At 36.2% G+C, this 25983-nt stretch overlaps 1 protein-coding gene across 1 annotated transcript in view; it reads right to left on the bottom strand.

Annotated features, from left to right (window-relative positions):
• Window positions 1–25983, bottom strand: part of CDH13 (cadherin 13) — a 488113-nt gene that overhangs the window by 139870 nt on the left and 322260 nt on the right. Inside the window, exon 7 of the mRNA XM_074158160.1 lies at window positions 12122–12300. Within this exon, the coding sequence (XP_074014261.1) occupies window positions 12122–12300 (179 nt within the window). The remainder of the gene's footprint in view (window positions 1–12121; window positions 12301–25983) is intronic.

Consider the following 25983-nt stretch of genomic DNA (forward strand, 5'->3'; position numbering starts at 1 on the left):
ATTGCTTTTACCTATTGTTATCTGAAAGTACCACCTTTAAAACTGAAGCAACGACAGCGTATAGAACCTGGTGATTATTTTTCCTTTAAGGCAGGAACATGACGCCTTAATGTTATAATTAGGCTATGGTGGGAAGTCAAAAGTCCAGCAAAAAAGCCCTGCTATCTCTAATTCCCTGGTTCAGGGGCACAGCTGCCTTGCACCTCCTGCAAAGTCTGCCACAACAATCAAATGGAGAGAACTTTCCAGTTACCTCAAGAAAGGCTAAATCAGACCTTTATTACCATCAGCACAGATTTTACTGTCTCTCTCTCAAACATTTAGTTGCATTAGTGGAAATCTCTGAACTTCCAGATATTAGAGGTACATTTTTAACAAATTGCCCTGAAAAACTCTCTCTCATTTCAACACTTACCGTCTATCACTCATCATTCATTTAAAAAGCAGAAATTCTCTAGGGAAACTGTGATCTCCCTTCGGTTTGTCTCTTCTGTGAGTTTTGTATTTTATCAAGGATACATTAACGAAAGTACATGGAGACAATTCAGAAATTTCTAAGACAACAGAAATTAGCGTAATGAAAGATAATGCAGTCAACAGGATTGGTGTCACTTCTCACAGGTGAGATAGCATTGCATGAAAACATCTGTCAGAGCAACATTTTTGCTTAAGTCACTCTTTCCGCCACAGAGTTTCACGCACACAGTAAAGTGCCAATGCTAAGGTAAATGTCAAAGGAGCAACAGCTTCAATCCTGTAATTTTTCTAATAAACCCACATATTATTTTTTATTACTATGCAGACCTTTTTCCTCTCTAATGCGTAACTTCCACTGAACTGTTACCTGGATAGCTATTTAGAGCTGCATTCCTGTACTTTCTGGTACTTCACCGTCTGGTGATGGCTGAATCAGGTGTCAAGAAAGCATTATGCCAAACCCGAAATAATTCAGAAGTGAGATATTAGGCCAAACACCTGTATTTGGTCCCTTGTAGGCTGGGTCACTCTGTTCCAGCACAGAAAGACACCATTTGTGATGGCTGTGGCATGACTACAAGCGTCCTCTGTGATATTTAGATTAAGATATTAACAGGAGAAACTCCTATTAGGAGGTCTGAAAGCTGAAAATGAAGTATATTGGAAGAAAATTTAATTAGGATCTTTTAGTTCGTCAGAGGACTGTGGAATGAGTGTGAATGAACTTACAGGGCTATAGAGACTTGTAGCTCCCATAAGAATATGGCTCCATAACTTTCCTTCAACATTTTAAAAGGAAATTCAGCTCTAAAAAAAATTGTGATAAACCTAAATTGAACTAAAGCAGCATACCTAATTTTTACAGCCTAGTTACTGCTAATATCAAATATTCATTTCACCCAATAAGCAAGTAACTATAGCAACAAACACAACATGGCTGTAAGCAAACATGCCGAGGAATAAAAAAAAAAAAAAGGTAAAAAAGTCTTTATGTTTATCTCAGTTTTTTTAATATTTAACCTTCTTTAGAATTACCAGTACAGCTGTCAACTATATTTTAAATATCTGCAAATGATTAATTTAGTAAAATACTATGGAGACACTGAACAACTACTTTACACACACAATGGGAAGAATCCCTTTTCTCTCTGAAAACCGCAATCAAAAATAATTTCCAATTAAAATACTTTCTGACAAGAAGAAGAAAATTAATTTAAATTTTAGCTCTAGGACGAAAGGAGAATGAGCAACGTCATGTTTCATTTTCTTCAGCCTGTCACTTCAATTCTCTTTTGAGGACGACTTATTTTCAGATTATATAATTACAATCCTGAAACAGCAGTTTTAAATATACATGACAGATGTTTATTAAATTGAAATACATTTGGAATAAAATTTACTTCCCCTCCTCTTCACTGCAGAAGCAAAGGCCAGATTCTAGGGTCTCTGTTCTGTTGCAGTCCCTTAAAGCTGAAATATTTCATGATTGTTAGTGGAATTATCCCCGTTTCAAAGACTGTAAATCTCTTCCACTGTCAGCTCTACCATGCATTTAATCTGCAATGTCTATGGTGCCTGGCCCATGTAAGTGTCCTTTCAAACTTTATGCAAGGCAACATCCTAGCATAAAGACTATAAAGAAAAATTACGGTGGCAAGGACATTAAATTCTGATGTTGAAAATAACACCTCATCTAGGACAGGCGGTGGCCCAGTATTCTAAAAATCATTAAATGAGCAGTGTCGGGCTCATTTGAAGTTATCATATGTTGTACATCAATAAGGAAAAGTCAATGTTCATAAATACTCTCCACAATACCATCAACCACAAGGCAGAATTCATATTTTAGATAGAGATATCTATTTGAACATGGTAGTATAATACAGCACAAACTTAAAGTGTTTACAAATCGCTTTTCTGAGGGAGCAGTATCTTCCCTTAAGAGTGATTTATATATGGTCTTGAAGGAGTCAACTTCTGCTTGTTTTGCAGGGAGAATGATGCTTTACGGATTTCCTTTCAAGGAAAATGCCTCAAATAAATAAATAAATAAATAAATATCTCCAGGACACACGAAAGATCAAATTAAAGATGTCAAAAGGAAACTGTAAAAAGTAATCAGCCAAACTGAATTATATGCATTAACGGCAGCATTTTGACGACTGACAGAGAATTCGGTGATCTTCCAGCAAGGAAAAATCAATTCTTTAGGGAAGTTACATAGCCATAACAAAAAAGTATATAATATATAGAAAGAAAAGGTTAGCCCTTCTGTGGTAAATGGAACTTATTTAATTGTACAGTAATCAACCACATGATTAAATTACTTCATTTATGCTTTAGATTTTGAGCTTCTGAAGTGTTTATATATACTTAATATGAATGTAATGTCCAACATTTACAACTAAAAACAGATTCAAAGGCTGTTACTAGTCTCTGTGGGATGTTCCAGCTATATTTTAATTAAAATTTCAATTTTTGCACTTTGCTAAAAAAGAAATAGGCAAAAAAGTTACACGAATGTATTAGAAGTGAAACACTAGTGGATTCACCAGTCCAATAGAAAAGCGGTGGAGAATTTGATTAACGTGACTCTTTATATTTATCTGTGCTTAATTCAACAATTTATCCATCTCCAAGTCTCTTCAAAGGGATGTTTCTTCAGGATATTTCTGTGTATTTACCTGTGTTTATCTGTTCCAAGAATTAAAAGGTATAATTCAGTCAAATATACCATTATTCACATTCTGCCTTCTCAGACTACCTTTTAATTGATTTACTGAGTATACAAACGGAAACCCAAAAACTAATGCTATTCATGTAGTCTAAGAGGATTTTTGGTTTTGTTTTTCTTTTTTTCAACCTTGAATAGAGTTTTGTATAACTCGATAGTACAGACTGAGGACTATGGGATGTTGACACAACTAAACAGAGAAAGGATACCTAATGTTTCACAGAAACCAAAAGAATACAATTACACCGAGAATAAAAGCTGACTCCCCCTCCACCCTGCCTTTTAATTTGTGTTACTGTAATTAAATACTCCAACACAAAGGATGGGTACAATTACGCAGAATTTGGAGAGAAAGAATTTTCTCATTGATGGTATTAAGATAAAATCTCCTACAAAACAACCTATTTTAAATAATTTTTGCCACTTACACACTAAAAATAGAAAGTCATAAGAAAACAAAAAAGATAAAAGAAAATGAAAATGAAACGAAAACGATGAATCTGTTATCTGATTGGCATTTGGGGAATCAAAAGTAAAGTCCCATTGATGTCAGAGGAATTAGCCCACAATAACAGCTCTGGGAAATCTGAATTATGCCAGCAGAACACTAAAAATAACCATATATGTATTTGACAATACCTTTTTTATGTTTATGGAAAAAAAAAAAGGGGGGGGGGGCTAAGGAATCTGACTCCAAACCACAGTTTTATAGCTAGATTCTTTTTTCCTTTTTGGTATTAAACATCAATCTAAGGGTTTTCTTTCCTTTGTTTTCTCTTGGGAAGGTGATCAAGTGTGCAATCCTGATTTCTGGCACTGGGTAATTTTGTCCCTTGCCGAGGTGTTAACAGAGCACACGGATGCATATGTGTTTGGTGAATTTCCAGCAACATTAGGGTTAGGTGTTGGTTACAGTCACAAGTAAGTATATATTTGATCCTGCTCTTGACTAAAGGTAGAGTTGTTCGTCGCTCGGTTTCCAAAGCTTTATTGTATTTTGGGAAAAGAAAGACTAGTGATTGATTTTCATATTAAAGCACACAAAACTTTCTCTCCTAAAGCATCTCTGGGGTAACTCTTGGATAGTCCCAAGTACTCTGAACTGCAACTCCGATATAGCTAAGCAATTATTCCTATACTGACTTTGAAGTAATTCCATTTACTTTTCGGTATTAACTCTACTTGAGTCATGCTGGTTGTAAACTGACTACTTCCAGATGTTTCCCTTTTTGCTCTCTTAAGCACTGAATGTTCTGAAAGTACTGATACTTGACGCAAAAATCAAACTTTCAAGATAAAAAACTCAAAAAGTTTCTTTCAAGCATTAACTGTGATACATCCTTACTACTTCTATAACAAGGAGGAGTTCATCTTATCCATAATGAAAAACCTTTTTGGAAACTAGGGATATTTTCAAGAATGAGAGTGCATTAGGATTTATCAATAGAGATTTACCTCTACTTTTTGTAGTCATATTCCTTGGCCCTAAAAAAGGATCAAAAAACACCGCCAGTGATAATCTTGCTGATTTTTCTCACCTTTCGGCCCTTCCAACCTACTCTCTCCTGAACTGAAACCCCAGACATTTACAAAATACATGGTATGTCTCCAATCTAGAATTTTTAAGTTTTACTATCTTCTGTTGTAGCCATATTTTAGTGACCTTTAGGGCCCCTTTAGGACCCTCTGTACCAGCAGAGCATGTGCCAGCATTTAGTGATTGACCATCTCTTTCTGCAGAATCTGCTACTTGAAATTTTTTCCTTATAAGCACACCACTTCTTTTCTCCTCTTAGATAGTCATTTGTCACAGTGGGATTTTAACATCTAAACATCCTTAGAGCTAATATTCCTTTCAATATTTTAAATAAAGAAACTCTAGCCAAAAAAGATAACAGTTCAGTTATCAGCCTCTATTCAAAGTGTATGGGCAGCTGATATCATGCTTTCTGTCACTCTTACTAAGTGTCTTGAAGATGGTATTTTTTAAATCTCTCTGCAATACAGTGTCAGAGAAACTCATGATGTTTAGATGAGTGACAAGTCTCAAGGATCAGCAAACTATCTGCCACAGGAGCTAGTGATACCAAAATTCCTAACCCAAAACATGAGAGAGAGAATATAAATATTTCTCAGTGCAGCTACAGAGAACTACGAGTTTGAAAAATCATATTCACATCTTGTGGAAAACATGGAACTTTTCCAGAAAATAAGATATTATGATAGTATATCTTTTAAAATGATGCTTGGAGTCATCAATAGTTGAGAATAACCTGTTTTCCATACTATGGTGGATAACAAACTAGAGGAATGAAAAGCCAATAGCCTACTGAAGAAATAAATCCAAGATCCTCATGAAGAACTAGGAATGCTCTTTCTTCTTTGCTCAGTATCAGAGGAAAACACAGAGAAAGAAGGTAGAAAAAGATTCCTTTGAGAGACAGCTTGGGATTTCATGTGGTTCATCTACACAGAGGAGGGAAACATGTCCTTGCTCTGCCTGTTAAGTGGTTGTTACTTATCCCACCTGCAATCTACAATTTAAAAAGCTTAAAGTATATAATTATCCCAGTTTATACTGGATTAAATTGTAAAGGAGCACCTACACGTGGATGTTGACCACCAGATCTGGCAGGACGATAATCTGGAGTCCGTAATAACTTGGGGTTTCTACCTACAACACTGTTGTCAACAAAGCAGAATTTAGGACTGCAAAGGAAAACCTGCTGTGGCCCCAGCCATCCACACAGAGGAGCAAGAATGTGAAGGGAGCTCCAGCAGGCACTAGGGTTTTGCAGCTAGTCATGGAATTTACTATATTACAAAACAAGTTAAAGATGTGCAAGTGAGAATTCTGTCAGAGAAGACAAGACAAAATGATACAATTATTCCAACTCAGAGCTGATATGCTCCAAGGTATACATTTTCCCACAATCACTGTAAATATGAATATTTTAGAGGTTAATATGAAGATCAAATGTGGAATGCATTTGCTGAAAAGATTAATATCTTTTCATTAAAAATGAGAGTGCTCTGTTGGTTCAGCATTTGCATTTAGATCGAGTAAGTAATAAGTATATTGACTGCTTAAGACACATATCTCCAAAATAGAAAAATATGGATAAAGAAGGTAGTGTCCATCTGCAGAAGCGGACAAGCTTTTTCTATTTCCTACTGCTACCCCATCAGAGAACTTAAGCCCTATCAACAAGAACGCTGTGATTTACTTATCACAGCAGAACTGGTTGAATACCGTAAAGAACAGTTATGCAAGCATTCACTCCTTCATGCGAGCAATGTATTGGTGAATATGTATCAGTGGACTGCTGTTGACTTGAAAAATGGCTAGACGCTGTACAGTCATTCATCAATGTATGGATAGGAATGGGTATTTGCTAGTTGTTATACACTGCTTTTTGTTGAAGTTGTTTAAAGCTTAGAGCCATCCAGTTAAGCGGGAGGCTCAGCCAGCTATTACATTATTACAAGCGGTTCACATAAACATGAGCAGGATGGGCTAATGTAACTCCAGCTTTCTCACCCTTTATGGTGTAAAGTTTTCAGCTCCATGTTTCCCAGTAATAGAGGGAAAAGTATATATCATTCAAGTAACGGTAGACTGATGCACAAAGACTGGTTCAAATGGTTACAGAATATAGCACTTGCTTACTGAAAGGGTGGCGTGGCTTGCGCAGGCACACCGAGCGTCAGTCTCACTGGAGAACACACATTTCATTTAACTGAATCTAGCCCAGGGCTTCTCAGACTCACAGAATACTTGAATTGGTTTTCTTGAGAAGAGGTGCTTAATAACATATGTGACAGCATATAGTCCAGCATGTAGCAGATATCTCAAACTATTTGCTAACTTTAATTCAAATTAAGCACAGCAGTTCCTATCAAAACCAAAAGCATATTACTCCTCAAACTGTGAGAAGTAAAGTAAATATTTCACTTAAGCAACTGTGGTGGCAGCCTTCTTATAGTACTTTAGTCATATAAAATTTACACAAATCATACAGTTATTTTCCTGCAGAGCAGAGGGGTCTGTAAAACTGGCAAAACAGCATTGTGAGTAAGCAGAAAAACTGATTACTGATCCATATAGGAAATTTAAGAGTTGATTCTACAAGAGTACAAGCATTTTCTTCTATGCACATGAGGAACATCATTTTTCTTTCACTGCAGGGAAGTGTCACTTTGAAATGGACTCTCCATCCCTGAAATACAAAATTCAGTACATTTCCTCAAGCTTTCTTTCCTCTTTTTTTCTTCTTCTTCCCCTCTGGTTTTTTTCCTTCCCCCCCCCCTTTTTTTTTTTCCTCTATTGTGTTCTGTTTTGGGTCATTTAGACCATACACTTTGATGCAGGGCATCCTTCTTCTCTGAATTTATGAATCAAAATGTATTCTCCAATGGATACCTGGAGGTATAATTTGCCTCCTAACACTCTTCAATCTTTATTGCTGACACATTCAAGGATGCCTAACTCCCACAAGAAAAAAACCCACATTAATCTTCAAAAATACGTCCTTACCTGCCTCCCGAAAATGAAAATATATGTTCTTTGAGAAATTATCTGAGTTTCACTACAAACCCTGAGGATCATGTACTTTTGGGAACAATTTTGAATCTGAAAAATTTATAAATAAAAATATACTGGTAGATTCAGGCCATACAAACCCTGCATGGTGCTAAGTCTTTCCTTGGAGGCATGAAGCACTCAGCTACCCTCAGCAGATGTCAATAGAAATCAAAAGCATTCAAGGAGCTTGCTGGATGCGATCTGTGGGATTCCTACATATACTTTTTCTGCATACTGGAGAGTGACTTTTTTTGCTTAATGCTTTTGTAGGTGATAATATATTATGGAAATATCTCCAAAGCACACACTGTCACCCACAGGGGCTAAATCAAACACCCATTCCATTACTATTGAAGTTAAAAAAATAAAATAGCTAACTTGGGGATCTGAAAGTAGACAGGCAACTCAAGGAAAAGGCCTAAGACAACCTTTCTGCTTCTAGATAGTGGAAGAAAGAAAACAACCCTAAAAGGAGAGTGATGCCTTTCACATTACATATTCCTTCTGCTGCTTTATGTGCAGAAGAACTTTGGAATAGCCTTTGAAGGAGAGGTCACTTCACACACCAGGGAGCATTCCCATCTCTCAGTTTAGCAAGAGGCCTAATAAATGCCAGTCACAGAAAAAGAAATTTTGAAGGCTTGTAGGAATTTAACAAAAACTGTCTTCATGTTGAGCTGATCCTGGTAGCTAAAAGAGCAAGCAAATGCACAGTTGAAGGTCACCAGAAACAAGTTAATTCCTTCCTTTTTCCTTTAAATTTGTTTTATTTTAAAATTGTCCACTTAGAATGTACCTTTAATTCTAAGGTATTAACAGAAAAGCATGTTTGATTTGATTTTCATCTCCTTAAAATTATTAATCTAGATGTTTACTTGTGGATGCTGAGATTCTCCGACATATATTCAATTGGATATAAAAATCTGAGCTCTCTAGGGGGTCAAACTTTATTTTACTTCAGGGTAAAATACCTGTATTTGATTCTTTGCTCTGAAACGAGAATTTTTGAGGCTGTGTCATAGCAACTATTCTGAAAATGATGAAGCATGGACAAATAATAAGGACTATGCAGTATGTGTAACACCTGCCAGGTGCCTTGTATCTCCACATCTTAGTATATCCCACTAGGCAATACACCCAGCGTCCTGTTCCCTCTGATGCACAAACATGAAATAAATGATACTTAAAATTAAAACAAAGGTCAAAACCAAAACAAAACCCCAAACAATTTGTATTCTCTTAATTTGTCCTAAATGAAATGGAAGATTTCCCAAAAACATCAAGATCCAAGCAGTGGTAAAATTTACTAAAAGAGATGGAAAATATGAGTAATTTTATCAGTGTTTTAACATGCTTTAAAATAGTTGATATCAACGTCTGGTGCATATACATATGATAAATGAGAAATAGTTTTCTCCCTTCTCCAGGCCCCTCCTGGAGAAATTTTTACTTTAATTCAGCTTCTTAATTGGTATCCAGGTCTAAAACAGTTTTAAACAGTACATCTATAAGGAACAACTAAGAATAATCCATTTTTGACTGGTACTCACTTTTAAGAATCAAATAGAAATTAAACAGAGCTAGCCAAAGACAGAAAACTCACAGGCAAGCATCCCAATTTAAAGTTTAAGTAAAATACAGGAGAAGCTGTTAATTTGAACTGGCAGTCATGAATAATGAGATTCACCAGGACCATTTTTTGCAGTTTCTGGAGCTGCGGAATTTCCCAGCAGAAATGCACCTTCCCCTGCCCCATATAAATACCACATGTACCTTCATCAGCTGCACCCAGTTACCTGCAAATACTGCTGACTCAAATCCCAGTCATAAAAAAGGATCAGCTGAGTTGTTCCACATCCATTCTCTTTTCCAAGCAATGGAAAACATCAACGAAAAATTTGCTGTTCCCTCTGTGTGTCTACTATAACACATTCTCCACTGCGATGCAACCAAAAGAAGGCTAAGAACTGAGGAGGTAAAAGCATTCCTCTCTCCTGTTCACAAATACTGTTTCATATTGTTTTTGTCCAACCATCATTCAATGCCTCTATCTACATTTTTTGTCCTCTGATGTTACTATTAGGGGAAAGATTGTTTCTTTGTCCCATGTTTCTACAATACACTTCATAGATGACTGTGATAAACAGTTAAAACATTTAAGATCTACAAAGGCTCACCAGAGAAAATATAGTAACAATAAGGCATTAATATCTGCTGATATCCTACAGAGGACTGCCATGTAGTACTCCTTCCTGCCCACCAACTTTCTAGCATCCTGAAAGACACTTCTCCAAGCCTGGTAACATGCAGATACCTTATTCCCTAAGCAGAAGCTAGACAGACAGTTCCTCCTCCATATGTTACTCCTGTCTCTCTCCACCCGGGGCAGACAATTCTTTTACAATAATTCAATTTCATGAGCTACATAGAAATATGTAAGAGTTACTTACATAGTATCAAGATTATGTTGGTACCCAGAATTGTTCCAAATAGGATCATTATGCCACTTGTCCCTAAAAGCTGCTATAACAGTTAAAAATAGAAGTTATACATCTTTGACCATGAATGGTCAAAAAACGATCTAAAAAAAGGAGGCACGACTACCAGTTTCTACACAAGACATACATAAACAGGAAGGGCGAACAGCACAACACAGAGCATCATGTGAGGAAATGGAAAACAAAACTTTTTGCCAAGCCTGTCACCTGGCAAGACAATATTAGACTAGACTTCAACTGCAGATAATGCTTGGGTTTAGTGTTAAAATTTTCCACAGCCCTACATTTTGGCTCAAAAAACATACAGCATTTGCAGCACCAACAAAAATTACTTTGCAGTTTCAACAAGACTGCAGCTTAACATGTCACCTTCAAAGTAAAGGTATTGAATCTACTATTATTAAAAATCATGAGGAATTCAGATCTTGCTTTCAGGATATACTACCCAGCTGTAATACCCGCTCGATTGAGGCCAGACTTCTTGTATAGAGACAGCATCATTATTTCATGAATCACCAGTGACCTTTGGAAGATACTAGGAAAAGCAGGCATGTTCATTCCCTTCCATTGATTTTCTAATTTTGAGTAAATTGGTTTAATCTGGGGAATGGTTATCTATTAGGAATAAAAATACCTAAACTGACTTTAGAAAACAGTATAAAGCTTTTGAACTGAAACAATGAATTTAGAAGGGAAACGAGGCAAAACCCAGTTATTATATAAATCTTAACTTGGGCGTGATTCTTTGGCCAGCCACGCAAGTGTAAAAGAATTGGAATCTCTCTAAACTCAAAAGACAGCTCTATAGGCCCAAAACTTAGTTTTACTGCACTATGTCTGGAATATGTGTCTGGTTTACCCATGAAATACCTGCTGTTGAAAAAGCCTGCAGGAAAACTACTCACCTAAAATGGGAAATAGAATGGGCATTATTTTCATCTGGTTAAAATGAGAAATAACATGCTGAATATTGAGAACATTGGACAGTCCTGAATCTAACCAACTTCGAAGACAAGTTCAGTAAATGAGCATATATCTGAAACAGCCTGCAAGAAAAGAACTTTGTCTCCTCCAGGAACCGAGAAGCACACAGGGCTATGTAATCAAAGGAAATGGTGATTTATAGAATATCTGTTTAGGTCATCATTGTATTGGTGCCCAGATCTCAATATATTCTGACAACTAAACCTTTTTCTTAACAGATTGGCTCTACTTTATTATCTTCTGAACATGAAATTCTCATACCTAAGCTTTCTTTGCTATTAATTTATGTTCTCATAATGTCAATGATCTATAATAAACATAGATTTTGGCACTGCAGTAATTCACCTTAAAACCACATGCAGACAACCTGTCCCTTTACTATTCCTTTTTTGTATTTTCAATTTTTGTCTACGGGGTACCAAGTTAATTAGTCCATTAAGTCCACCAAATACAAAGAAAATTCTAGAAAAGGATTTAAAGCACCAAACTGTAACAATCTCATAGCAAGCTATATGCACAATTAGCTTTGGGGTTTTTTCAGTTCCAAACCATGGATTGGTAACTTTAACTTGAATTCCACTTATTCCTGAGATCTTTGCTATCACCATCCAACACTAAATGACTTGCCCAGAAATTATGAACTACTGGATTTATAAATATTGATCAGAGCATATAACTTCTTGTGCCCAAATAAGAAATAAACAAAATTCTTAAAAGACTTCTCCAAGTTGAACTTCTGAATCCCCACTGCCACAATACTTTGAACCTCTTTTCACATTACAGAAGAAGATTACAGGTACAAACATTAAAATGTCAATTGTCAATAGGAAAACGTTCACTTACCTCACGATCCAACAGTACAGGTGACACAACTGTAACAATATCTCCCTTTTCTGGGTCAATGTAGAACATATTTGGAGATGGTTTGGTAGGTGTCTGTTTGAGGATGTTATACCGGAGCAGAGCATTGTCTGTGCTGGAATCATCAGCATCAAATGCTGTCATACGCATCACTGTTGTTCCTAACAGAGAGGCAGACAGACCACAGAATGCAGTTAGCAAGGACCTGTAAGATTAAACTGCCTTCACCTGTGAGACTCAGGTGGGTACCATATATAATTATCTCATCAAGACCTCTAAGTTGTTTCACCTGATATTTAGTCTGTGCTTGCATTTGTATTAGCTTTACTTGCTACTGAGCCAACAAGAGACTAGTGTTTATGGTTTGCAGCAAACATGTGACTCTAATATAAGTTCCCCATACTTGAATGCTTTGTTGCCACCCATATTAATTGCATTTCACTAAATGAACTACAGATGTATCTTTTTCACTTTAAATTCTAAAAAGTCTACAGGATATTTATGATGAAGATGACAATGCTGAAATAAAAGAAAGTTCTCTATTTTCACATTGAAGTCTTGCACAGTTTCAGAATTGGTTGGACATTATAAATTCTGTCACAAAGAAATTTCATAATGATTAAAACCTACATTATTCTAATTTCAATTTCTACAAATTTATGGGTTTACTGTATCAGCCTCAATAAAAAAGCACCACATATGCCAAAAATAACCACACCTCTACTGCCAAGCTATCCTTCAAGTGATGAAGGTTTTTTTAACATGAAAATCCTATAGCCTACAGTTCTGCTACCGAGTGAAATAAGGTAAATGCCCTTGACTGCGCAGATTTCTAAATGATCTACAGGGGAGAAACCTCACTCTTCCACATCAAAGTTAATACAGGGAGAACTTGGATGCTGCCAATTCTCTACTTAGCCAGTAGAACACATACTCCTGCATCACAGAATCAAGTGTTTTCCTCTCCCTTAGACAGGAACACCAGGCGTTGACAGAGCCTACAAAATTCTGTCATAGCATTCCTTTATTTGCTTTGTACAGTACATTGAGAACCAAAGAAAGGAAGCAATTAGACATGCGGGCTGAATGGTGAGATATTCACCCTTAGACCATTAGAATTTCTTAATTAGTTCATTTATAGGTATAAATGTAAGCATTATTTTTTAAAAATCGAACTAAAAGTAATATTACAAAGTCATTACATCAAAACTCAAGTATTTCTGGTAATGTTGACCTGAAGAAAGAATAAAATCCTACCAAATAACAAAAAAGTTATGATCAAATCAACAAACTAGTTTCAATGGTGTATAACAGTTAAGTCACAAATTAATGCAAAAAGTATCAGCAAACTTTCAACAAATAAGGAATCTAGGAAGGTATCAATTCTTTTGCCTAAAAGTCTCAACTAAAAAAATTTATCAAATTATATGATTTACATTTAAGTAACTTTGCACTGAAACCCTATTATCTAATGTGTGAACCACAGTGTTGAACTTAGTTATAATTTTTTGTTAGACATTAATTGTTATGTGGTGACTAATCTTTTCTTTTCCCCCATAGACTTTCAGTTGGCAAGTATTATTTTAAAATATGATGAGGAAAAACATTTCAAATACAACATTTTCATTTCTTAACAGGTCTGTGAGACTAAATGATCTATTCTCAGTATCCACATAGCCTTTTGTGGCAAAATAACCACAAGTGATTAAAACCTTCTGGTACAGACAAGGCCTAAGACATTACACTGGAAGTGTCTGCAGTACAGAAATATATATCATTCATGTACAATGATAAACAGTGAGTTTATGTCCTTTGTGGAGGTCTTCAAGCACAGATCACTTAAAACTCAAATAAAAATGAAATATTGTGGTAAAAGTAAAAACAAACCAAGCTTCATTTATAGCCTGACATAACAACTGCCTGGTTTACTGTTAAGCAAACACAACTGGCTTGTTTAGATATGTTTCTTTTTTTGTTTTGCTGTACTTCCCGGAGTACAAAGTATTGCCTCTTGTTGTAGTGACCTTGAATATAAGATCTCAAAGGTTTTGCTTCATTGCTACTTCAGGCGGAGTTACCCTCTTGAGAAAAATAACAGAGATCTGACAGCATGTTGGTTTTATTCACCAGTGATTAAAGGTCAGACAGCTCAAAAAGAAGCTTACCACTGGATACCATGCCATGTTTTCCAATATTACAAGATGATCCTAGCCCTGATATTTTCAGCTACTTTGTTTGAGACTTTTTCAGAAGAAAAAAGAGCAGGTTTCTCTTTTGAAGAATGAAGATTCACCCTCTTCAGAAGTACAACATGCTGTGCTATTTTTTTAGATATTTATTGCATTTCGTGAAGATTATTTATATTCATATTAGATAATGTGTCTCATGAAGATCTCCTAAGTCACAAGACTTCAGTGAAATAAATAAGAATTAAGGCAAATCTTCAAGGGATCTTAAAGAGTGCCCAAGCACAAGCGAAATTCAATGAGCTTTGGTACACAATTCTTTCCTGAAAATGCAATTTAGTAAGAAGCTATACTCAAGTACATTAGACTATATTTTAAATGAATACACAGTTGCTACCATTATTAATCTATTAGAGGAGTTGATGCTTAGCAGCTATTTAGAAACTGATTAAAATATATCCTCGGGTAGAAATCCTATTTAGACAGTTTTCCTATACTATTCTACTGAAATATTTTTGATTGTAAGAATGTTGAAGGCACTTGCAGATTTTAAGATCTGATGGAAATCCCCAAATCTCTAGTTACCCTGGCATAAAACTGGCTTCATACGATGGCTGAATCTGATTCTGATTTGCCAGCTGCAGTTCTTTAACCTTTCTACTCACTGGACATTATCTTGTTCTGCGTGATCATTCCTCCGGTGCATACAGATAAGAAATTCCAGCAACTCAGAATAGCAGAATTTTACATTAATTTTGCATAGAAATGCTAGCTCCGGGAGGAAAGCTGTAGAGAATTAGATCCATTTGTTTCTGTGTTGCTTCTGTCAAAAGTTTTGAGATATTGGTTTCTAGCTACCATCAAAATGGCATTTACATTTAAGCAAAAGCTATTCTATTCTCACAAGTTCACGTACAGATATAAAAATGCACATAAAACTTGGAGTTGTCTTTGCATTAGTCGTTATGCATTAGTACAGTGTATATACATAAGGTATATATAAGTGTATATATAAGGTTGTACCTGTTTTCTGTTCATGAACACCAATACAGAAAAATACACCTCTTTAAACATCACCTGTATGCTTGCATGGCTACAACAATCAGAGGAGCTGCTGAGTGCTACAGCTGAAAACAAAAAGGAAGCCCTTGCACTGAGTTGAAAGCTGGTGCTAGGCTTCTGCAGCCATGCTGAGAACGGCTTGTCCTCAGAAACATATCCTCTATGCTCCTTTGCTCACAAGGAGGTTTGCAAACTAAGCAGAGTTCAATGCTGTCCATTCATTTCAAAGCACAGTTGTATCTACTCTATATTCCATTAAAACAAAACAAACAAAAAGCCCCACATACACAAAAAGCTAGAATGGGCTGGTATTTGTGGCTGATGCCTCAAAAATCACAACAGCTTTAAACCAGCATCTAATTCCAGGGACCTTTTGGAGAAGTCCAGTAGCTACATTTCCAGGGAAGAACTTTCCTATCCTAATTGAGGTGTTTACAGACAGACACACTGGACCATACATTAGGAATTGGGCCACTACAAAAGACAATGTTTACAGAGATCTCTTTCCTAGAAATACAGTGACACAAAATTTTATTTTAAAAGGCTCTACAGCATACATCCGGTCCAAAAGAGTTCAATTCAAGATGCATGCTTCCTCAGTATTACTCTTTCATCATAAAGTTTTATTCTTCATAAAAGATTCATTTCCCCAGACCCATAAACTGACTACTTCTAATTCAGTGTCGTTTTATAAATACTTCCATTCCTGGCATCAATCAAATGCAGCTGGCTTTCAAACCACAAAACAACAGCTTGCTACATTATCATGTTAAACAATATATATTAACTTATCAAGCTGAGAAAGAAACGTCTGCAAAATCAGCAACTTTATAGTTCTGCCGATGATGTGCAGATACCGTTGAGACAATCTCTCTCACTAAAGGTATAGTTATGCCTTGGTATATTTCAATATTCATGGTTTATGTGTCACACCTTCTAGGCAGTTTCACTATTACCATAATCCCTCAAAACCTCAACTTGCACCTCCCAGAGTTCCTCATTGATCAGACATACATCCCACCAGCCAAGTCATTGCTCCAGAGGCTGCAGCTATCAATCTGTTGATTGCTCATTTGGCCTGCAACTTGGCTTGGAAATGTTGGCAAAAAACTCCCCTTAGGCATTAAGAAGTAAAACACAATGGTTGCACAGTTTTGCGGTGATTAGAGCAGACGGTTTTTGGGAAAAGCTCTTTGGCATTTTTTTCTTTACTTCTTAATAACCTTTCTATTCCCTTCTCTCACTCTTTTTTTTTTTTTTCTTTTTTTTGGTGTGTGTGTGCCTCTTTTTTTCTGTCAAGATGCCAAGACAACATCAGCAACAGTTCAGCTGATGGATGAGATTACAACGACTTCCCTATTCCTCTTATTTATTTATTTATTATATTCAGCTCCCAGGTTTACAAAAAGGACTGGAATGTAGTGGAAGTGAGACCTATCTCTAGCTTGATTAAATGTGAACAACTGTCTTAAGCCTACAGCCTAAAAAGACGACTCTGAATTGGAATACTAACATTAAAATATTATCCAGTGTTAGGACTCAACAGTTTTAAGTTTGAGAGCTATACTGCTCAAAAAACTTCACACTGGAGTGTTCTCATGTTATTTTCACTCTTTTTGTGAGTCTCTGCTGTATGTTCAGGTCGTTAAATGTTTTCTACGTGTGCTACAGAAAGGGAAAGGTCTACTTTCCTAATTAACGTGACTGGATTGCAGAGTTTTATTTCCACCTTTCTCACAAGTTCAGATGTACCTCCGTACACCGACCATAATCAGCTGCACAATGGCATACTTTCAAAAAGTAAGCCATTTTATTTTAACACAAGGAGAACAAAGAATGAAAAATGGGATGAAAAAGGAAGAAATCAAGAGGGTTACCTGTATCGCTAGAGCACGTTGCATTTATAGCGACAGAAAAAAAAAGACATCAACTATCAGAAAATGGAGCAAAGGAGGATACCATTCTGACTACTATATTTATCATAACTAATTATATGTTTGATGTCGTTTTGTACTTTAAAGCCAACAAGCCCCAGGGAAGCAAAACAAATATAAGGAGAAAGGTCTATTATGGCTCCAATCAAGTGCATTTGAATTGCAACTACAGTTATTAACTTATGCACGTTATTAAAAACTTGAAGGCCTTGCTCAACAGAGAAGACATTTAGTAAGAATTAATGAATTCAGTCTTTTAGCATATCTTATATTTATGCAAGGCAATAATTTTCAACCCTGCAGGACTTTTTCATGTTGTCAATTTAGATGTCTGTCAAATTCAGGATACGTGTATACTTTTTAAACTAGAGTTTAGAGGGCAACACTGATCAATACACTGGGCATGCCTACATATTGCAGTCAGCAGGAGTGGAAAGGTGCACTGCTGAACTGTCAAGTGTGGAATGAATAATAAACAAACTTCTGTTGATTCACAAAAGAAACTTCCATAATGTTAAGTAGAGATGAAGAACTGTTAAGCATTGCTACTATGTATAGAGAGTTAATGCAGTCAGAAAGAATATAAATTCAGTAAGAAATAATGGGACTTTCCTAGTTGAACATCATGACAAAACAGCAAAGATGTATGGGCAGGTCAACCTTTAGCAATAGTAGTATTTAACCTTTTCTCTCATGAGTAACACAGCTGTTTTGGTAGAATAAATTATTCACTGCTGAGAATTTTTTGAGAATGAGTTATATACAGTACTGTCCCTAGCCATACTGTAGGGTGTCACATAATTGAAAACGATGTTAAGAGCTTTCAGTTATCTGCTGATCCAGGGAAGACATTGATATATGAAATGTCAGTAAATGAATTCAAAAGTTTTGAGGGACAGACTGCCAGGCAGACGGGTAGATACACATGCTAAAAGTTAACTTATTCAGATGGCTTCCTATTTTTATGTGCTAGTTTCTTTTCATCGTGTATCTGTATCCAAACTCAAAAAAAAAGCTATTCCCAAGCCGTCAGTCCATCAAGGGAAAGCAATAAGCTGTTTTTTCTCTATGCCAAGTGTACTACTTATTAAGCTTCCCCCTCATCTGAACATATACAGGTATAGAAGTAACAACAGAAAGTTTGATATGTGGTCACATAGCTATTAAAGGCTTTTATGTAAGAGGAACAGGGCTGGTTGGTGGAAATATTCTCTGTTTCAAGTACAGAGTACACATCAAACTCCTCCAGTTTAAAAAAAAAAAACAAAAAACTTTTCACATTTAAAAAATAAAAGGGTTTAATATTTTAACACACAGGGTTCCCAAGAAAGAAAGGAAAGTGCTCTGATGTGCTCCTGAAGCAAGTTTATACTTTCTTAAATGTGAATCTAAATCTCCAGATAACAGGAACAAAGGAAATAGAGGAATAGTGACTGCTCCTCACCAAATTATACCTACTACAACTCCATCTTCCCCTAAACAGTTCTACTCGACATCACTGTTACCCCTTCAGGAAACGAGCCTTCCTTGCTCAGGCATGGGGAAGTCTTCACACTTTTTCACCAACAGCCTCTTCAGATGGACCGGGAATCACAAACTTAGTGAAAGAGGACTTAGAAAATAGAGCTGTAGATGAAAAAAATTATGTCCTTCCTCCAGATATGAACAGACTGAAGAGTTAAGCAAATCACCCAAGATTTTTTCTTAACTAGGATTCTGCCTCAGTTCTGGATCGGTAGTGAAAATGTCGTGCTCTCATGTCTGCTTCCCTTTTGAACAGTGAAGTCTATTAAGAAAAGGCATGAATTACTTCTTGGATCATGACCATAAGCTATAAAAAGTCCCACTGTTCTAATATTCTAACTGCCAATTCATAACATAATCTTATATGTCAGATAACATAATTCATAAAGCAATATAACACATTCTCTTGAAGTAAATGGTTTAATGTAAATGATGATATGCACTGAACATCTCACAGCAGGCGAATATGACAGAACAGTGATTTATGTGTGAAAAAATAGCTATTCAACACACAAAGACTAAGATTCAGCCCTAGGCACACTCAGAAAACATAGAGGACCCGCATTCCCTCTGGAGTTTGGCTAGCACTAGAAGTCAATCATAAAAATCACAGGAAATAAAGACTAGATGAGACATTAAATGTCATTAAATTCACACACACACACCCCCCAAACAACCCAGGACCAGTCTTGAAAATATACAGAATACTACTGGCTTCTTTTCTGAGAGCCTCAAATAGGGAAATTTCCACAATACCTATGTAACTTATCACCATGACAAATGCAAATGGAAAATATGCCAGAAAACTAGAAAGAGAAGATCGGGTCAGTGCCTAAAATAGCCAGCTAATCTCTAGACCATCACTGCACCAGAGGAGATGGAGGATGTTGCTAAGTTCTTTCCTCACCTTTTACAAAACTACCAGAGGTAAGAAGTCTGAGACTCAACACCTCTTGCCTAGAGTGACTTTTGCTCAGCCCTTTGATCTGAACTGTTTGACAGCTGAAACATTTTGTCAGAGATACTTACAACTCACATGATTCACTATGCTGTTTTCCCAGTTCCCATGTAAAATTGGAATTGCCTGCAATCATTCAAATTTGATTTCAGACGTATACAAGCTGTTTAAATGCAGATGTAAACTTTATAGTCAAGAACAGCTAAGCAGAGAGCTTACTAAAAATATATATTCTGCACTTATCTCTGTTTTATTATCCAAATGTTTTCTTTCAGCTTTTCTTTACCTTTTCTTTAATAGTTTGCCATTCTTCTATTCTTCCCTGTTTATCTGGGTGATATAGTTCTGGCCAGAGCAATGCAAATTGCTAATAGACAGCAATTTTTAATGTACTACAAATATATAAAGCCTGATGTAAATTTCATATCCAGAAATACCCATGAGAAATTACCTTTTGAATGTGGTAGAAAGCTTCCCCTAAATCTCAAGACAGAAAATAAACCACACAAAATTAGATTAATCATTTAACTTTCTTCCCAAAAAAAGAAGTTAATATCCAGTTTCTTCTAGCCTCTAAGCAGGGAGGCATTCTTAATCAAGACAAATGAAGAAAAGAAAATAGATGTTTCAGAGACTTAACTTAGGTTAGTAAAAAAGCATTGTCAATTATTTGCATTCTGAACTTCTGGGAGAGAATTGGCCATCTTTCACTTCAAAGCCACTTTCACCTTGTCTCCATCAAGCCCTGCCAAGAAGAGTTAGTATTCTGAATATTTACGGAAACAGCAACACGAACAAGTATAGCCTCTTCTCTTAGCCCTTATTAAATAAAACATAGCTAACTGCTGGGAACCTAGTTCACATTCAGCTACCCATCACGCCATGAAAGCCTGTGAATTTGGAGACTTAGTAGCACTTACCAGCTCTTCGAGCAAGGTAAATAACTAGCCCACAACCCTTTCACAGCACCAATGTCCTTTGGAGATAAAACTTGGGTACACTTGTTAGAGGGGAAGCAGCAGTGTGCCTTAATCAGTCCACCAATATGGACTACTGGAGACCTTGGACTGTGAGGGCACACCTTAGGCTGAGAAAGAATCAAGGTAACACTTTGGACTTTTTTTTTAAAATATGCCAATAATGGTTCCAACATAGAGATGTTTGTCAGTCATATATTCCTTTTGAGCTAGGACTGTCTGTAAGGCAAGAGTGAAACTAGTTAAATAAAATTCATGGAAATGAAAGAGATCAGTGCCAAACGTAGGTTTTAAAACAGTAGTATATTAAAATCTAATAACACTTTGAAAATGAAAAGGAAATTAGAAGAATGTTTTTCCTTTCATTCCAACAACAAATCATTTCAAAATGAAAAAAAAAAAAAAAGAGCAACGTAATGTATTGACAGTAAGTGTCTATTTTTTTTAAAACACCGTAAGAATACAGTCTGTGTGGAATGGGTAGTAAGAAACCCAAGCTACACATTCTGTGTGCATACTCTGCATTAGGAATTGTTCAAGAACAACAACAAAATGGATAGATTTTTTTAAGAAGTTCAGTAGTCTTTTGATCAGGGCCACGCTTCATAGATAGAAGATCTCATTCTTTACCTACTTTTGTAAAGAAATTGACTGACTTCTTAAAAAATATCTTACAAGAAAGGCAGCAATTCTACTTCCCTGTCTCAGTGGGCTTTAATCAAAACCACGTCATTACTTTACAGAAATCACTTCAGACTATTCTTCCAGGTCCAAATAAGGTACACTGGCATCCTTCCTGATTAAAAAGTAATAATATTACATTTTAATAATTTCTCTTAGTGCAAGATCAATCTTCCCTTATTGGAAATTTTTTTCGAGACAGTGGGCCAGAATTTCTGTTGATCTAAATCAGCCCAGCACTACTGAAGCAAAGGTTTATATTAGGTGAGGCTATGGAATACAAGGAATGACCTTGGAGGTCTACATTAGGTATATAAAGCATTACATTGCCTTTATTTCCTTTTTACCTTCCTAATTTCTCACATCAGTATACGTGAAATGAAAGAGAAAAGCAAAAGGACAATCTGTGCCTTTTTTGTGCCTCTTCTATTTTAGATGCTTTTCATTCTTGTTACCAGCACCTTACACAGGTATCCTTTTTTTCACATGGATATAGGATAACGACAATACACCAATATACACCTCATCAGTAACTGCACCTTAGAAGTCCTCATCTTTATTCTTTGCCTCTTTAACTAATATAAACTGGTTGTGCATTAATCTCATGTTAAAAAGTAAGGATATTATTGAAACACCCATCCTTGTTATCCATGATTCTGTCGCTGTGATTCTCATCATCTATATCAATCCAAAATTAATCCATATAAGCCAAGGGTGCTTCAATATTATAAAAGCAGTGTGAATGAAAGAAGAATCAGACCTCATAATGAGGAGGTAAATCTTCTTACACAGTTTCTAGCTTCATCTGTAGGAACCAGAGCACACGCTTATTGTAATGTATCATTTCATCTTTGTATTGATTTCATAGTCAAGTCCTAGCCATTTTATCTATTAAACATCTGAAAGTTTTTATCTGAGGGATAAGTGTTTCCGTCTTAATACCAGATCTTTTCAGCTGAGTTTTGTTTTTCTTTCCCGCTCCCGCAGATGAGCTACTGGATAAATTATTTGGTTGGTCTCCCAGTGTCTATTCTGTTATGTTATTAAAATTCATCCTGCCCAGACACTATTTTATAATGGACTTCTTCACTGCTAGACCTGATAAATGAATCGGGCAATTACTCCCTGTTCTTCATCCAGAGAATTGCATTAAGTCCATTGCACTTTCCTAGATAAATCATATCAAAGATGCAGTAGTAGTTGAAACTACAGTTTTAACAGTACAGTTAAAACTACAATCAGAAGGGGAATATTTGACGTCTCAAACTTAGTATTGAATAAGTCCTTATAAACGAACATAAGGCATGTCTTGGAAAGACACCCTTTCCCTTAAAAAGGATTCATTCTTCCCACATACATTCTTCTGAACCTAGTTCAATAGTTTCCCACTCCCAACTGTAAAGGAGTCCACAATGTGGAAGGATAAACACCATCAGTTACTTTGGAAACCTACACTTTGAATTGGTCAGCCTTCAAACCAAATCCATAGCAACAACTCATTCCCTAATAGCATTCTAGAATAATAGAAGATGGAATGGTTTTCAGCCATTTCCCCATCTTGAGGTTGAAGTATCTGCATATAGAAATCTTTGCAGCACTATTTTTTTGTTAAGTTAAATATTAAAGCCACTGATAGCTGAATTTAATAAATTATTCAGGTGCTGAACGACTATGGTCTATGATTTTAAAGGAGGTCTTTAAAAATATTTTATAAATCACAGGTTTCAAAAGCTCTATCCATATATGTAACAAGAATACACTTTGGGCTGTGTGGTTTATGTTTCCAGTAGGGGTCTTGACATTCTTTCCTGAATTAAGTCCTTAATTAAGTCAATAAGTTCAGCAAGTTTGGGGTTGGATGTGTGATATAATTTTACTCAGTTACAACCATTTTAGACTCAGATACCTAGTTTTTTAAGTCTCTTGGCAGTCACTGGAAAGGGACTGGCAATTTTGGATGCAGTTCATCCCATTCTAAGCTAAATACTTATGAAAGGTGCGATGAAGCATATTTAGAAGTGATTAATTCTGAAGGAAATCTAACTCAGACAAGATATCAAAATCCTAGGTGCTTAAAATAGGTGATGCCACTCCTATTTATTCTGCCCATTGCTACAGATGTGGAAAACGGGGTTAGAATAAAGCAATTATCCCGTAATTTTGTTCTAGTATCACACACTCTTTCCCACTTCATAACTACTTACAGCTGAAGGGAAAATATGCCTGCAGGAAGCGCATTAGAGGCCTGTCCCGGCTCTGTGCTGGGCAGCTTTACAGTCTACGCTGACACTTGACCCTTGAGAAGTGGAGGTCTGCAAGGATTAACAGCAGGCCATGATATCACTGTTTTTACTCCCTAAGCATTGATGCATCGTGTTAGGAAAGGACCTTCAGCAACAAATCAAGTTATTTTAACTTTGTGTGTAATTGATTTAGTATTGAAAGGGCTATATTATGTCCCTGCAGAGAAAATATGGGTATGGAAAAGGCTCTGTATGTCATAAAACACCTAAATATTGACTATGGAACTCCTTAATGTAAAATTAATAATTAAGGACAGAACAGCTCATGATATATCACTGTCAGCAATTGGATACTTAGAGAACATAAAGATTTGTGAAGCTGTGTGCAAATATAGTATCATTAAGCCACAAGCTTGCTCAAATATATTTATACATATTCACATAATCTTTCTTAGGCCCAAAGGAATCAAGTGTCTGTCAGTGTCATATTGGGTCAAGAAGGAAGACCCAGAAACAGATTTTAAATGGGGACATACTTCTACCTTTCCACCAAACACACAGTCCCCAACTTGAACACACTTGAAATTCAAGTGGTTCACTTGGCTTGCAGTGAACTGAATTCAGCTACTAAAACCTCTTAATTCACTGAGCCCTTTTTTCTTAATCTTAATGTCTCTCCATCACGTCTTGGCTAGCTGAGAACAAAAGCGGCTTTGTTCCTTCGCTCTCCAAGCCGGCTGGCAGGGATCTAAAGAAAGTGCAGAAGCTATCAACCATATGAGAAGAGTGCTGATAAGCTCTCCTACTATGACAGGAGAGCTCTCTCTTGGGGAGAAAGTAGGTCTGGCCTGTATAGAGAATGCACTGACTGGAGCCACAACAGGTCCATTCCACCCATCATCCTTCTCTATTAGAAGTAAACGGAAAGCAAATGGGACTTGGGAGCAGACACAAGTGGTCCTGTCTTGGGTTACCTGTTGACTTCTGCCCTTGCAATTTCCAATGTTGAAAATGTCAATAGCAATATACCACCGCGTTTAAAGGCAATCAGTAAACACAATTTGTCAAATACATGCATAAAGCTTGCCCATCACCACAGCTCTTTTGTTATTTTGAGTGGAGCCCTGCTGCGAGGTATATAGAAGAACAGTTTCAAAAGATATCAACCTTTAGGATACAATCTCTAAGAGTGTGAGTGGAGTTCTTCCATGTAAAACTTTAGCTAGAAAAATCAAGTAAGAAATATTTAACTTTATACCCCTTGTGCTTCTGTGATTTATTAATTTGTTTTTCCACTAACTTATATGAAATCCTACTTTCTATGGATGTGAGCTGTAAATCTCGTGCTAGTCAACGAAGTCAAGGTCAGTTCTGAGTCATAGTTTTTGTCTCTGAGATGTCTGCTAATATCTTTCCATGACACTACCATACACTTAACAATTAGATGAGATCATCAGTATATTATTACACATGATATTTATTTAAATTCAAGGGAAGGTCCACAGAAGCCCTACCACAGCTATACTGTAAATTCCTTGACTTTTGGCAGGGTCAGTAACCCCAAATTTAAGCACCTGCTAAAGAAAAACAAACAAACCAACCAACCACACCAAAAAAAACCCCAAAACTTAGCTACTTTGACATCATTAAACTATAATTATTTTATCTCTGTTTATCTACAGCAAAATACCTATGACAGTTATAAGTGAGTCACAATGATTTGTATCAATAGATTATGTGTCAAATTTGAAAAATTGTAATTTAAATACATTCTTGACAGATCTTGAAAGTCTAAGAGGAGATAGGTAGTCCAATGTAATGTACCAATGTCAAATGAAGTTATTCTGTTATTACATTACCAGAAACATGCATTAAATAGCTGAAAACTCTTTTGTTCAGGGAATTCCCTTAGCTTTTTATTCAAATGTATTACTTTGAAGAGAGAACAGTTTGTAATTTCATTCACTTGCATGCCACTTATGAAATAACCCGTTGATACTAATCCCAGCAGCATTCTCTTAAGCATATTGTACTTTCTGTGCCTCTAACAACCAGATCTGATAATGACCTTCTTTGCACTGAGTATCTGTTGACACAGAGCAACTAAGAATTAAAACAAATGGATAATTTCCTAAAGCAAATAAAAGGCGGTATATTTTACAAGTTTCCCAGTTACACTGTAATGACACAATACCAATAAAGTTTAAAAAATAAAGGAAACAGTGAAGTTTACTTATGCAAGCATTGACTTTTAAAACTACACAACTGCTGACAATATG

Source organism: Numenius arquata, chromosome 13 (assembly GCF_964106895.1).
Source record: "Numenius arquata chromosome 13, bNumArq3.hap1.1, whole genome shotgun sequence".
Classification (NCBI taxonomy): Eukaryota; Metazoa; Chordata; class Aves; order Charadriiformes; family Scolopacidae; genus Numenius; species Numenius arquata.